At 47.1% G+C, this 15,167-nt stretch overlaps 1 protein-coding gene across 5 annotated transcripts in view; it reads right to left on the bottom strand.

Annotated features, from left to right (window-relative positions):
• NME7 (NME/NM23 family member 7) overlaps positions 1 to 15,167 on the bottom strand; it is a 102,311-nt gene that overhangs the window by 10,261 nt on the left and 76,883 nt on the right. For 3 of the 5 annotated variants that reach the window (XM_039881507.1, XM_039881505.1, XM_039881510.1), the window contains one exon: positions 14,870 to 15,086. In XM_039881507.1, the coding sequence (XP_039737441.1) occupies positions 14,870 to 15,086 (217 nt within the window). The remainder of the gene's footprint in view (positions 1 to 14,869; positions 15,087 to 15,167) is intronic. The other 2 variants (XM_039881509.1, XM_039881506.1) reach the window with 1 other exon arrangement.

Here is a 15,167-nt window from a genome sequence, read left to right as displayed (position 1 = left end):
GCACAGGTTATTCTCTATTGGTTTTTGTCTAGATTTACCGATTTAAATATAAAGCAACATTTTTAAGTTGGGGCAAACTAAATCTAACCTTTGAATGCATTAGGGGAAAAACATGCCCCAGAGGCCTGCATGGCAGTACTGGAAGGCTAAAACAGCATGTACTTAGATGAAGAAAAATAATACATATTCATCTTGGTGGAATGTAAAATAGTCATCCAATCTCTAGCTGTAAAATGCTCATCATTCGATTTGCTATCACTTCCAAAGAACTAGTGAAAATCCCTATATGTCGCTCTGAATAGAAAAAATAGTCTTTGCTTCATTTCCTTTGGCTTATAAATCTATTATTTATATCTTTCTTTTAAAAATTATATCCTTATTTGGATGACACTGGAAAGGCATGGGCTAAAAATGAAAAATTTTTAACCTTAGGTTTAATTTAAAATATTTTTGACCAAAAGAAATTAGTAAAATGTAAAACAAGAAATCAATAGAGAAAATCAATTAAACCAAAAGCTGGTTCTTCAAAAAAGATCAGTAAGATTGATAAGTCTCCAGCCAGACTAAGAGAAAAAGAGAGAGAACAAAAATTACTAATATCAGAAATGAAAGTTTAGCATCGCTACAGATCCCATGGAAATGGAAAAGGTAATAAAGGAATACTATGAAAAATTCTATGCCATGAATCTGATAACCTAGATGAAATGGATCAATTCCTTGAAAGATACAATCTGCCAAAGCTCACACAAGAAGAAATAGATAATCTGAAGAGGCCTATATTTATTAACAAAATTGAATCAATAATTATAACCTTCCAAAACAGAAAGCACCAGGCTCAGCTGAGTGAATTCTGCTAACTCTGGTGAATTCTACCAAGTGTTTCATTTTCTTTCAGAAGACAGAAGTCTCATTCTACGAGGCCAGCAGTACTCAAATACCAAAACCAGACAGACATTACAAGAAGAGAAAACTAAACAACGATGTCTCTATGGAAATAGATGCAAACATCCTCAACAAAACATTAGCAGATAAGATCGACTAGCTGTTTACACTTGAATACTGTAAGGCACACACCATCACTAAACAGTGAAGTGAACTGAACTGAGTTCTATTATGTTAGTTCAGTTATCGTGTTAACCGAACCAGACAATACATAGAAATTTGCTTTATTATTTACTACCATCTTATTGGGGAGAAAAAAAGGATCTTAGAAATAACGGGTTCGCAACATAGATAAAGATTTATATTTAACTGCAATGCATCCTCAGCGCATCCCCTAAGTATAGAAGCCAATCAATCTCTAAAGGTTAATAAAAGCTTACACAGGAAATTATGAGTTGCTATTAAGTGACATCCTTGTACTTCTGCTACTAATACACCAACAGCAGCAAAACCAACAATAACAATCATTCGTCGGGCACCCGAGCTACATCCTTGCGGCAGATACTTAGATTGGATATCTCGATTTCCATCTCATCCTCTATTTGGTATCTGGAAAGCTACAAACTACATTTCCCAAACTCCTTTGCAGCAAAGGTGCTTGTTACCAGCTAGGCTCCACCGATTAGATGCATTCATGTGAAATCTGGAGGAGAGAGGCAAGACAAAGGCCATCTTACTGCCGTGAGTGCTGGCAAGCAAGTCAGAGAGAGAGAGAAGGGTCTGCAGAGTCTGGTAGTGTCTTGTCATCAGGTTCGTGGCTCTGTCAGCAGCTGTGGCCACGGTGGCAGTGAGGGCAGCTGCCTGACCTCTGGGTCACAATCACAGTGACATGGCGTGAAACCGTCGGCCTACGGCGTCCCCGCCCTTCCGCCGATTTCCCCTGCACTACGTCCCTTTCTTGCTGAAACACCTCGAGTGGTTTGTTTCCGTAACCAACTTCGATGATGAGTCCTTTGTATATACAGATCGTCTCATCTAATGCCGGCTGTGAGACATCCTTATTTCTATTCTGCAAGCAGGGAGAATGAGTCTGAGAAAGGTTATTTTTCCTAAGTCACAGAGGTGGTGGGTGGATAAGGTGGGAATCTGAGCTCAGGCCACCTGACTCCAGAGCCTGCACTCAGAATCACTGCACTCGGCCTGCCTCATGCTGTAGATGTTAGTGACAACTGATGGAAGCCCATGTGGCATGGCCAGAGGCAAATTCAACTTTAAACTTTTGATTTACCTTTGACCTCAAGTTCAAATCAAGTAAAAGTTATTCAAAGCTCAGCTGATTTCTCTTTCTACTCATCATTTCTGTATGCTTACAGACTTTGGACTGACTTAGGAACAGGAATGCTGATCTTGCGATATTCCCAGCTTAGCCAGAATAAAATAAGTCTTGTTTCCCTGGAAACTCACTCCTCAGAAGTTTTCAAGCTTCCAGCTTCAAGTTTCAGGAAGAAGATGTTTGATATCTTAGAGCAATACATTTTTGCCGGCCATCGAGAAAGGACAAAATGTCCTTCTGTTCATAACTAAAGGACAGAAAAAGCAGCAGCTGCGATCCTGATGGCTGTGATGACAACTCGCTACCTGACGTCCAAGGACAGGCAGTGTGAGTGCTGGGAAACCTCGGCGTCACCGGCTAGGAGACTAACGACCTACACGCCGAGGCGCGGGATCGCAGGCGGGCCCCTGCCCTCGGGGAAAACGAGGCGGTGAGACGGAAATCTGGTTTCCTCCAAAGCTAGAACCATGAAATGTTGGTGCAGAGAACCGGGATTAGAGCAGAACTTCTCAGTCTTTGTCACAGGGTGGCATACAAAGGAGGTGCCGATTCTGCGTGGCACGCTGAGGGCATCCCAGGGGCCAGTTCAGAGTCCCCGGGCCTCAGGTATCCCTGCCTCAGCTCCCTGCTGGGGAGTCTGAGCGCGCAGAGCCACGAGTTCAGCCTCAGTGTTTTCCATACGGAGAAACGACAGCACATGTGTGACGACCCATGAGTTCAAGTGCATGGCGTCTATGTACTTTCAGTTGTCACGCTTACATATTATGTGACGATCCCTCCCCACTTGTCCCCCTTCACTTCATTTTCTACACGGCAAGCAGGGAGACCTCTAAACGCTACAGACCCACCAGGTCGGTGCCCATCCCCCACCACCGGCCTCTCCTTCCTGGGGTAAAGATCCAAGCTCGTCATCGCATGAAAATAGCCCTCTAGGCCCGCCCTCTGCCCCCGGGGTCATCTCATGCTCGTCCCCTACTGCACTTCTGTCCCCTCCTTCCTTCGATGACAGTCTGAATGTGCTCATTTTGTGACTGTTTGATTAATGTCTCCTTTCCTCATTAAACTCGAAGCTCTGAACAGGGACAATGTCTCTCTGGATCCCTGTCTCCTCGGTGCCAACCGCAGTGTCACAGGCCGTTTATGAACAACTGTTACCAAGATCTGACACTCTTGTTGGAGAAGGCTGGAAAATTTTCCGTGATGCCAGGACAAAGGATTCAAGAAGATGGCTCAATGAACTATGTGTTCAGTGACCGGATCTGGGTTGTTTGGGCTGTGCGAGGCCTCAGCGTCATCGATAGGCTCTGTGACTGCAAGCGACGTGACCGATGACAAAACCAGTTTTACCATCTGTGGATTGATGTAAACTAGCACTGGGTTCCTAGGATGTCTCATCGACGTTAGAATGAAACCACGCTGAATGAAACGTTATCTGAGGACCCGCCGTCGACAGGAGTTTTCCTGGCAACTTTAATCTTTGACCTGACGTAGTTCTGCCCATCGAATTTATGACGTGAAATGGGGAAATGGGAACGTGTTACTCCATTCTGATTAATGAAACTATGCTCGCTCACTTAAAACCTTTCAGTGCGAATATTGTGAACAATCTTTGAATCGTGGCACACTTCAAGATCTGATGAAAGCTTTGGATGCTTTTTCCAAGAAAATGAATATATTTACAATATTCTGCAAACAATCTTGGGCGGTTGGGCCATGGACTAATCCTATGAAAAATTTCAAGCTCCTGAAAATGGCATAAAACAATCATTTGACTTGATCCTTAGCTACCTTTCCAAGCTCGCTTGCCATTCTCCAACACTATTTTAAACTCTGATATGTCAAATTGTGTGGTTTCCTAGCATACGTACCATTTCCTCTGCCCAGAATGCCACTTCCACCTTTATTTAAGTTATCTTCAATAAACGTATGTTAATCGAAAGTGTAGAAGAACCGAAACTAACAATGGCAGAAGAGCTAAGAGAATCCATAGAAAATATCCCTTAAATGAGACCCGCTAGAATCCGAGTAAAGAAACTGACTGTCTGCAATGGATGGTCATCAACAAAGGCGCGGACACAGAAGACACGGAATGAAGTTGCGCTACCCTAAGAAAAAATTGCAGCCTACGATATCAATGTCTGCTTGGGTGTCCACGACAGAAAGCCGCCGCATGGCCAATGGAAGAACGGCCGGGTAAGACAGGTGGCAGGCGATGCTGGGAGGGGGCCGTCGCCACGCCCCGCAGGCGGGCTCGCTGCCGGGCTCCTGGCCCTGTTACGCCGTCTCACGACTCTCATTGCCTCATGCACGGTGAGCAGCAGACGTCAGCTCTCAGTGGTGACTGAACAGTAACCAGAAAGTTAATGTGCCACAAGCGGCGAGGAGAACTTTGCACCGAAGGTTATTACACTGATAGTCCAAGCAAAGACGTTATTTTTTTTGCCATTTTAAACCTGCAGTCATTACTCATTTACCCAGTAGACTAAGCTCCGTGTGACTCTACAGTTGGTGCCAGAGGCGCCGGTAGTTATGATGGAAGGATTAGCACTCGCCACGCAGCAGATTATAAGCATGACGCATGTGGGCTCTGAACACGTGACTGAAGAGTCTGAGGAGCCAGTTCGCACCCTTCTGTCTTACCTTCCCTGGGACTCTCCCGCCTTATGCCAGAGTCATCTGCTGTCACAGTGAGGGTGCGGGGTGGAGGCGGGGCACAGAAGCATCAACAGAAGCTTCCATGGAGGGACTACATTCAATCCCACTAGGGGGTGACACACTGGTTCCCCGCCCCAGCTCACTCCAGCCCCGCCTCGCCCCTCCACCGTGGGAGGCTGCGTGAAATGACAGGGCCAGTAAAAAGGGCTGAAACCACCCAAGGAGACTGTGCTCGCGACAGACGGAAGCCGTCACAGATGCTGATCCAAATTTAAAAACGAAAAAGCTGAATCGAGTAGGAAAAGAGAATTTTTAAAACCCTCAGACACAAAAAAGGCAAAGAGCAGAGCTGTGGGCACACAGTGCATGACGTGAGTGACAGGAGCCAGAACGCGGTGCACGGCGGGTACGGTGGACACTGGAGAGAGGGGAGTTGGCAGCGGGGAGATACAGTATCCAGTACCATTGGGAGAAAAAAGCCAGAGGCTGCACACTTGTCCTAAATGACACGCGAGTCTGGATTTCAAACAATCAGCCACAGTTTTCCAAGGCGGACTTCCTAGCCGACGTCTACACCACGAGAGAGAAATCTGGACGCCGCGCTGATGTGGGGCCACACACACGGGCGTTCTGTCTAAAGTGAGCAAAAACGGACGTGCTCCTTGACGATGACCTACATGCCACCGAGAGTACAGCCAAGGCCTGCCCGAGAACGAGGTGGCCTGCCGGTCGGGGGATCTTTGAGGAAAAATTTTATATTTTTCAGCTAAAACTGAGGGGGACAAGTTTGTGAATAAAAATAGACGTTACTAAGGATAAAACGCAAGTGGCTATGCAATCGTCCTAATTATTTTTGAGGGAGGCCAAATATTCTGTCGTGTTGTCCCCAAGTTTAATTCTTCTGCCTCCCTCACCACTCCATCACGACTTTGGAGAAAAACACACTCATCGCATTTCGGATTATCACATAAAGGCGGCAGGGTTAGCAAGTGCAAATTCTGTACCCAACTGCCAGGGTCCCGTCTGTCTGCTGTGTCCTCGCTGTATGATTTTGGGAAAGTCGCTTGACCCTTCTGTGCTTTCCTTACTCATCTGTAAACAGGGTCACGATATGAACGTCAGTGAGAGTTCCACATGTCGATGTACCTCCAATGCCTGGCAGACAGCAAGCACCCCCGAAGCTAGTTAATATCATCCCATACGCAAAATTACAAAATTAATAAGCAGATGACATGAAGGAGCTAACACAGTTTCACGGCATAGCTTTTAAACTTAGTCGCACACATAATTGCATCAAGTTCCTGACTATAGGAAGTAAACATCTGTCCTGGATAAGATTAAAAGTTAGTAACGACAGTAGTCCAGATTTCACTTATACTTGCATCAAGGAAAGAACACGTGGACTCTACTGTGGCTAAGATGCTTGCAAGATGGTGTCCAGCTGCTACCTTTATAGCTAAAGGTATCTTCGGGTTAAAGAACGGACTGGCTATCGTTATCACGATTATTCACAATGATCTCACAGAAAACTGCTTACACAGAATTATGTGGTCATAGAGGCACTTGGCATTTGAGGACTAACGTTATTCCAAGTTTCTTTAAAAGCCTGACAGAACCTGCAAAACCTCCTCCATGCATGTGTTCTGAGAACACTAGGCCTCAAGCCTCCCTTCTGTTTGACGACTCCTGTTCTCGCTCGTGAAAGCAGAAATCTTCACAACCGTCTAACGCAAAGAACAAGCAGTGCGTTCAGCGGCTTCCACTCTGAAACCAAAGACAGAGCAGCAGCAGCATTTTACGAATGGGAGAGAGGATGAAGTGGACTAGGTCAGAGACGGCGCCTTTCTGTGTCCTCTGAGGACTTCATCAGTCACCTGCGAGTTACTGAGTAACTTAGATCATGCCTACTCGCTGGCTGACAAATGAAGCGGTGTGCAGACCAAAGGCAAGAGTTCGGGGTCGGAGGGCAGAGGGCAGAGGGCAGCCCTCCTCCTTGCTCTTTCAGAGTCAGGGAGACCAAGGGACTGGACCTCGGCGGTGGCCGTGTGAGTGCACTAGCAGACGTGCTAGGTGAATAGTCACACGTCCCTCAGCTTAAAAGGGCCCCTGTCCCTGACGTGAGACCAGGGTCAGAGCCTCGGGCCCTGCCTGCGCTGGGCCTGGCACCTCCTTCCTTTCACAGGACGCCTGTACGCACAGCGGACACGACACCAGTTATCCTGCAGGTTCTTGCAGAGACTCTAGGATTGCTGGAAATGAGAGCCCCAGTGAGCTTATTAATTTATTCGTTTAATGTTTAACTCAGAGAGGTTACTGCAGTACTTACACACTTCTGTCTGTTGCGAGAGGGTTACACTTGGTTATGATACGATCTTGCGAAATCTAGGTTATATAGTTCTGGGATGAGTCAGTCTTAAGTTCTTCCTAGTCTGTGACTTTGGGTCCCTTCATTCAATCATTAAATATTTATTTAATCATTAAATATTTATTTTAAGCCCACAACAAATATTTCTGTGCTCTAAAAACGATGACCAAGAAAAAACGAGTTTAAGAGTAAAAGAGCAAATCGAACGTCCACTTGGATGCTTATTACCAAAAACGTAAAACGCCACCTGGTGACCAGGTTGCAATGAGTGGACAAACGGCCGCTGGCGTCTCTCCGGGCTTCAGGTGCCCTCGCAAACGCCTTCATTTCTCCGTTATGGAAAATGACCAAGAATCGACCCTATGCACTCATGTTAACTGTTAGCGTTTTTGAAGATCATCATGAAGATGAAGATCATCAAGAAGCATCACTCGGCGGGGACGAAGAAAGCTTTGATCATGTGTAATAAGCAGCAGCAAAGGGAAGTTTTGCTCAGCTACGCGAACCATCACTCCCTCCCTACTAGCGCCTCTGCCTCTGCCTCTCAAACCCTGGCTACGCAAGGGGTCGTCTACGAGTTTTACTCTGCAGCCGGGCGCTAGACAACAGTTTGTGCAACAAGAAGCCGAAGCTGGGCAAGAAAACCCGAGGGACTGAGTTTCGCTGCTGTGGCCTGAGGCCAGGGCCTGGGTGCTGACCTCGGCGATATCGTAAGGGAATACAACCCAATGGTCAGTCGTAAAGGACCATGCTAAACGCAGAAAGGCTTCTTTGACTTATATTTAAAAACGACATTTGAAACCAGGTCAGCGTGTGCTTTGTATTTGGTGAAAACAGAATTCAGTGGTTTCAGACAGTGAGACCCCACTTCACAGGCCCGGCACGTAGCGGACGCACCGTAAAAGTCACAGCCTGCCCTTTGACTCTGAAATATTTATTTCCCAATGGCCAAATGGAGTAATGGTAAAGACGGCAATGATAATAAATGTAAAAATAACCAATGATATGACTGCACACCCCCTCATTGACTTCCACGTGGGCTGGGACCGGCCCCCAGCATCTCTGAGTCGGCAGGCCGGGGGGAGGCCAGAGCATTTCATTTCCGCCAAGTTCTCAGGTGATGAAGAGGCTGATCGGGGGCGGACGCGATCAAACCAGGGGGCCGATCCTGCTGGAAACCTGGTCGCTAGCTAGATGGCGGCCGACCCGCTGGCCGCCTGTGGCGGGTCCTGCTCTCTGCCTCCCTTTCCTCCTTCCAGCAGAAGCTGGATTTTGCCGGAGGCAGCAATGTTTCCAACCAGCTCCCCTTGAAGGAGGGGGTGGCCGTGGGACTGAATCCCGGCAAACACATCAGCAGAAGGGGCTGAGTGGGGCTTCTGGAAAAGCTTCTGAAAGGGGGCGGGAGGGGGCTGCCGACGGGGCTGGCGGTCCTCACCGCTGGCCCCTGCTCTCCTAGAACACAGAAGTGGTAACTGCAGATCGGCCAGTCACCCTGGGAGCAGCAAAGCCCATGCCGAGAGTGGCCAGGCAGGACACGCAGATGGGGCCTGGGCTCCTGACGCTCCATGGAGCTGCCGCACCAGGCTCAGCGGCCGCTTCAGACCAGAGAAAGGAAAGTCCTGGCTTTTAGGACACTAATTTGACGGTCTTGATTACTAGGGACCAGAAAAAACTATTAACCTGTAATGCCCCACACACCAAGGTGGAGGCCGAGGCGGCTACCCGGCTGCTCTTCCACGCCGAGTCCCTCCCTCCCCCGGCCCTCCCTCCCCCCGGCTCCTCACCCCGCCTCTGTTACCAGCGTCAGTGCCCTGGAACCAGACCTCGTCCCTAGGCCTCCGTCCTGAAATGGAGATGGACGTCCCTGAGACATCGCTTCCCTGGGGGCCCCCAGGGCCACGTCCAGGACCCCCGCCCGCCGTGGAGGGGCCCGGGGCTCCATGGCTCTGCTGGGGCCACGTCCTCTCTTCCTCTTGCTGCTGTCACCTCTCAGGGCCACTTCTCTCTTCTGCTGCAAACTTCTGACTTTGGATCACCACCTTCCTCCCGACTCTGCCTCCGGCCATAATCCTGGGTGACTTTAATTTCGCTAAACAGCAAAGCCTATGTGTCCCCGTGATGGATGCCGGCCCTCTGTCCACACTGCCGGCCACTTCTGTGGCACCCCGAACCTGAGAAGCCCCACCTCAGAAACTTTAAACAAATATGTCACCTGACCGCAGCCCTCCCTGCGACTCTGGGGGTCTCTGTCTGACAGGCTCGGGAAGGCCTCGGTCCCTCGGTCCTCATCTCCCCTGCTCCAGCACCTCCTGCCACCACACCTTTCCCCGGCTCTGATGTCGAGCGCTCTGTGACTTCCGCAGTGACCATTCCTCAATGCACCCGCCTGTGAAAACCTCGCCTCTGCATCAGTCCAACTGTTTGTCAGGAAAACAATCAAATTACGATACACGCAGTCTCCCAAGTCAACTGAATCCTAAATATCACCCATAAATCTATACTCTGTGATCAGCTTTCTCCACAGCTACTTCAAACCTTCTTTACTATCCTTTATTCAAAACTCCCGGTGCCAGATACGTTGAAATGCAGAATAGTGATATGGTACACACACTACATATTATATAATGCTCTAAGGAGTCTGGTTCGGTCCCCGTAGTCTAATACATTAATATTTCTGCAGCGGTGTGGACAGTCACACTAGTGGCTTACAGAAAAGTTACACCGTCATAAGTAAGATCAGGTTAGGCTTTGCCATCAGACCTATGAAAAAACTCTGCTTTTCAGAAACTGCGGTATCACAGGTGAAGACGGTGGCCTCTGTACCGCCTCGCGTGGGGACACGCCTCGACCTCGTCTCGTTACCACAGGTCACCCTTCACATCCGGTCGGTCTCCGAGGCTGCCAGTTCTTTCCTAAATGTCTCTTGAAACGCACTGCCTCTGGCTGTCCACACTGCTAAATCCATCCAGGCTACTAGAATCTCCCCCTGGATGACCTGGACAGCCTTCTACCGCTCACCCTCCCTCCAGACTGGCCCCCCGCCCCGACGTGGATGTGTTCTCCACGCTGCGGCCAGAGCCATCTCTGTAACACAGGTGTGACTGTTCCCCCCGTGTGAAACATTTGTTTAGATTCCTATTGCCATCTGGATGAAGTTCAGATGTCTTAATATTGTCTGTACGAGGCCCTTGCTGACTTTTCCAGCCTTATCTCTTGCCATTTTCCACCTCGAGGTCAAAGCACAGGCCTTACTGAGCTATTTTTAGATCTCTTCAGAGAAAGCTCTTCGCTCTTGTCTTCGTGCGAGTTGCTTCTTCTTTGACAACGTAATAGTAAAACTCACGACTCTTCCTTCAAGACAGAAACTAAAACTAAAACTAAACTACGAGTGTCATTGTGTGCAGAGGCCGAGAAATCCAGGCCTGTCCAATCGTCTTCGTCACTCTACACCTATGCTCATCTCTGATTAATGCCTGAGTAACTAGTTTTGTACCGGTACAAGAATCAATTCAGAAATAATTAGACAGCGAAAGTCAGATTTGTTTCAATCGACTACACATATGATGAAATCTTTTCCATACTTCTTAAATTTTTATAGTATAATCACGAAAGTGATGTAACCAAGTGACAGAATATTTAGAAAAGAAAAACAAAGGCGAGACCCACAGTCTCATCACCTAGGGCACAATTACTACGGTTAACGCCACCCAGTTCCGTGAGGGCAGCGGCTAACACGCGTCCTGTTCACTGCTGTGTTCTCAATTTTAAAAAAATATCTGAATGAACAACTGACGCATCATTTCGGCGTAGAGAATTCAAAATTCAAACATACTCGAACTTCCTCCTACGTCCCCGTTCAGCAACTTGGAGAATTTCAGTTTCGGTTCCTCAGAAAGAGACGGTCCCGGGAACAGACGACAGCAGCAATGCGGGAGGAAGGCGCGCGCATTATTTTCAGTGAAGTTCTGGAAAAGGTACAGAAAGCAAGGAGACGCGAAAACAGGCCCTCGGAAGGATCGTCGGTGACACGCGAGAGAGGGGCTGACACTGACGCGGGGCCAAGGGGCGGCGCACGCGACGTGACACGAGTCAGTAAACGGACAAGGCCGAAGCGACGGACGCCACGCGGCCAAGTCGGCGCGTCCACCCGTCAGAACCACAGGGGGAGCCGCCCGGCAGAGCGGACGAGCGAAGGAATGGGCCATGGACTGACTCAGACTCTGCCAGGAACCTGCAAAGGGGCCGAGGCCACGGAACTCGGGGAGCATCTGGGGAACGGTGCGCTCCGGCTTCCCCGGCAGTGGCCGCGAGCGTGCCAGGCTCTGCCACCCGCCAGGGCGGGCGCCGCTATTATGTTCGTCCTGCGGGATCAGGAAACCTAGGTGCAAGGAAACGGGTGACGTGCCCAGGGGCACGGAGCGTGTGACGCTCGGCCCCACGGCTGCATTAGAGGGAAGTGTGAGGCTACGCACATGCACATACACACACGTGCACACACACATGTGCACACAAACACGCACACTCACACATGCATGTGCATGCAAATGCGCACACATGCATGCACGTGCACACGCACACATGCATGCGTGCGCATGCGTGCACACATGCGCGCGCGCGCGCACACACACACGGACCCCGACACACACCACAGGTGTCACGGGAGCTTTTCAGAGGAGCGAACATCAGGCAGAGCTTTAGACATGCGTAATGTTTCCGATTTTAATCAACCCCAAATTTTCCTTCAGCGAAGCCCCGTGTAGATAGGTGTGCATTCTGCAGTCCTGCTGTCAGCCTCCTCCTCTGGCTGGACGCTAAGAAGTCAAATTCTGGGACAAATCGTGTGGAATAACCCCACAGCTTCCAGCAACCGCGGCCACTTAGCTGCCACCAGCAATATGAGGGTCTCCACCCTACCGCATGTGCTTTACCACAAGTGGAAAGTGACACTTCAACAGTTCTTTGCCATTAATAGAAAAACAGTGTTTCTTCACTAGTTAAGCTACCCATTTCCCCAGGAACGCTTCGGGTCTGCACAGCTTCTACCTACAGCGCGTCAGGGAACGGTGCCAGCGAAATGACATCCTAGAAGCTCTTATGCGACAGATGCTGTCATTCGTTCCTATGACCACAAGAGTGGCTGTGTCGCCGTTAGGATATCCAGAGAAATTGGGTTTCTATCTTCCTGCCAAGATTCTTGACCTCTAAAACCTGTAATGAGCTCGACGAAGACAGGGGCAATGCCTTATTGGATTCTGAAGTCCGATCACAATGTCGGCAAGTAATACACACCCTGTAATGGCTTCTTATAAGGATAGGTAGGAAAAGTAATGGATGATGACAAAATACAAATTGAAACCATACTTCCTGAGCGCTGCATGTCTGGCACACACTTAGCCCAGTAAACACCACAAGGGGGAAAGATGAAGAAGGAGGAACTTGTTCCCCGCTCTCCCTGCCTGCCACATCGACAGGGAGCCATGATCCCGGAGGACCCGCGATGGCTCTGGCTTATGCCTTTCATCCTGGCATCTTGTCTGATCGGAGCTGCCTTTCAAAGAATACAGCAGCTCTCAGTACAAAGTGCTTCTCTGCTCAGACAGCTTGTCTTTGTGTTGCTCTGAATTTCAAGACCTGGGAGCAGGTGACTCGTTTGGCCTGTAAGTGTTTTTATAATACTTCACCATTTAAAGCCAAGTAATCTACGAATAGTTAATCCCTAACTAAGAGAACATCCATGGTTATATCAGCATTCTCGATTCCAGTCCACTGATAAGAGAAGTGAGGCCTGGAAAGAAAAAGTGACTTACCCAAGGTCACGCCATGAATCATCAGCCACCCGACAGGACTGTTAAAACACCCACTTCCACTTCTTGATTAATTCTCGAAACCACACAGTCATTAATTTGCAATTAAATCTCCCGTGCAGTTCGGTTAGAAAGATTTTAATCATTTAGTAAAAGGCTTTGTGAACTGCAGGCGTGTTAATCTATTTCAACTGGCACACCTTAGATAATATTTTTAATGGGCACAAATCTCATGATTAATAATATTTTCGTTTCACCGAATACTACATTCAAAACTAAACTATAGGTCCTAAGCTATAGGTGAAGGGAATATTTATAAAACAGGTGAAAATTTAAAACGAACACAGTCTTTTGAGTAATTAAAAAGTAAAGTTTGTTACATCTTTACATTTCACAAGGATGTCAATATTTCATATCAGGGCACAGAGTTTAGATAAGATTTTAGCAGATTAACATCTTGGATTATAGGAGAAAATCTAAATAGAGCCAATAAGGTCATTCTCTACAGCAAAGAAAACAAAAACTGTGAGAATAAATTTAATAGGCTATGCCCAAGACACATATGTGTGTGTGTGTGTGTGTGTATGCGTGTGTGTGTGTGTACACATACACACACAGACTCCACTTGCATAAAAGGAGAGTCGTAACATATACGCAGTTGGAGAGACTTACTCTCACAGACACGCCACCCCCACATTAATCTATAAACATGTCGTCATGTTAGTCAAGGTCCCGTTTGCATCCTGTGGGGGTGGGGTACAGAATTCGATAAACTCATATAACGCATGTGGAGAAATGAATTTAAGAGAATAACCAAGAAAACTTTCTTAAAGTATAAATAAACTACAGTAATAAAAACAGCGTTTTGCTGGCACAGACCATGGAATACAATCGAAAGTTCGACATCAGGCACAGGTGTCCCTAAGCATCCAATAAATGAGGACCGACAATGAGAGAAAGGGAGAATTTAGTAAACAGTGTTGTGACGGGTGACTAGGTCTACACCTCACACCAGATGTCCAAATAAGCTCCAGGTGGATTGAACATTTTGATGCAGGAAAATGAAAACGAAATGGGGAAGGCTTTTCTACACGACTTCAAAGGTAGCAGTAAAAAAAGACAGATAGATTTGACATAAACCAAATAATACTCAAAGAGACACGTATTATGGACGGTAATCATTTTTCTGTCATTTAACTATAATCCCTTAAATTTATCATTTGTCTTTTCATTTTATTAGTTCCTTTTTGACACAAAAAATTTAAAAACAATAAGAAAAAAATATTAATCCTTCCTTTAAAGTTTCTTTGCTTTGGCCTAGAAGTGACTTTCTTAACCTCAAATCAGACCAATTTTCGCTTAGATTTTCTTATAATTCTTTCATTCTTATTTTAAGTTAATTAAACAGATAAGAAGTCGAAACATGATTCTGTCCTACATGAGCTGTTTGAGGATATTACTTAACCACATTGAGCCTCAATTTCATTTTCCTGAATAAACATACCAACCTTTTAGAACTGCTGTGGAGATTACGAGAAATAGTTTACACAAAGTGTTTCTCAAGGTAGAACCTGACCTATAAGGAGTCGGCAAGCTATGATTTTTCATGCTATCGCATTGCATATCAGGCTTCTTAATTTCACTGACATATTTTCATGACTAGCGACTTATGGTAATAGCATTTTTACCTGATTTTAAAACAAATTTTACGTTATTTAATTAATGATGTAGTTTTCTACTTTGTAAATTATTTTTAAACCATAATATATGCCAATCAAAAAAAAAATCTTAATTCTTTGAAGACTATCTAGTCATACGGAGCATCCTTACCAGATGGCCAAGTGATGGAGTGATCCAGGAATATTAAAGTTTTCTCACACACCAGAACTGCTGAGATTATCTGTGAGCCTGGGCTGGGAACAGGATGCTTGCATCTTACCTCTAGCAGGCCGTCCTCTGGCAGGTCGGTACAGTGAACAGCATTCTGGATCTTAGTTTTTCCAAAGACTGCTCTGAGGGTCTCAGGACGCAAATGCCGGGCAATTTCCTAGTGAACACACATTAGCAGGTGGGTTAAAGCCGGGTATGGTGCTAGTCAGAAAAATATCAGCTGCACGAAACACTTGGG

The sequence above is a fragment of the Pteropus medius genome, unplaced genomic scaffold, assembly GCF_902729225.1.
Source record: "Pteropus medius unplaced genomic scaffold, Ma_sr-lr_union100, whole genome shotgun sequence".
NCBI classification, from domain to species: domain Eukaryota; kingdom Metazoa; phylum Chordata; class Mammalia; order Chiroptera; family Pteropodidae; genus Pteropus; species Pteropus medius.
Note: the sequence above shows the minus strand (reverse complement) of the source record. Positions and strands in the feature narration are given on the sequence as shown.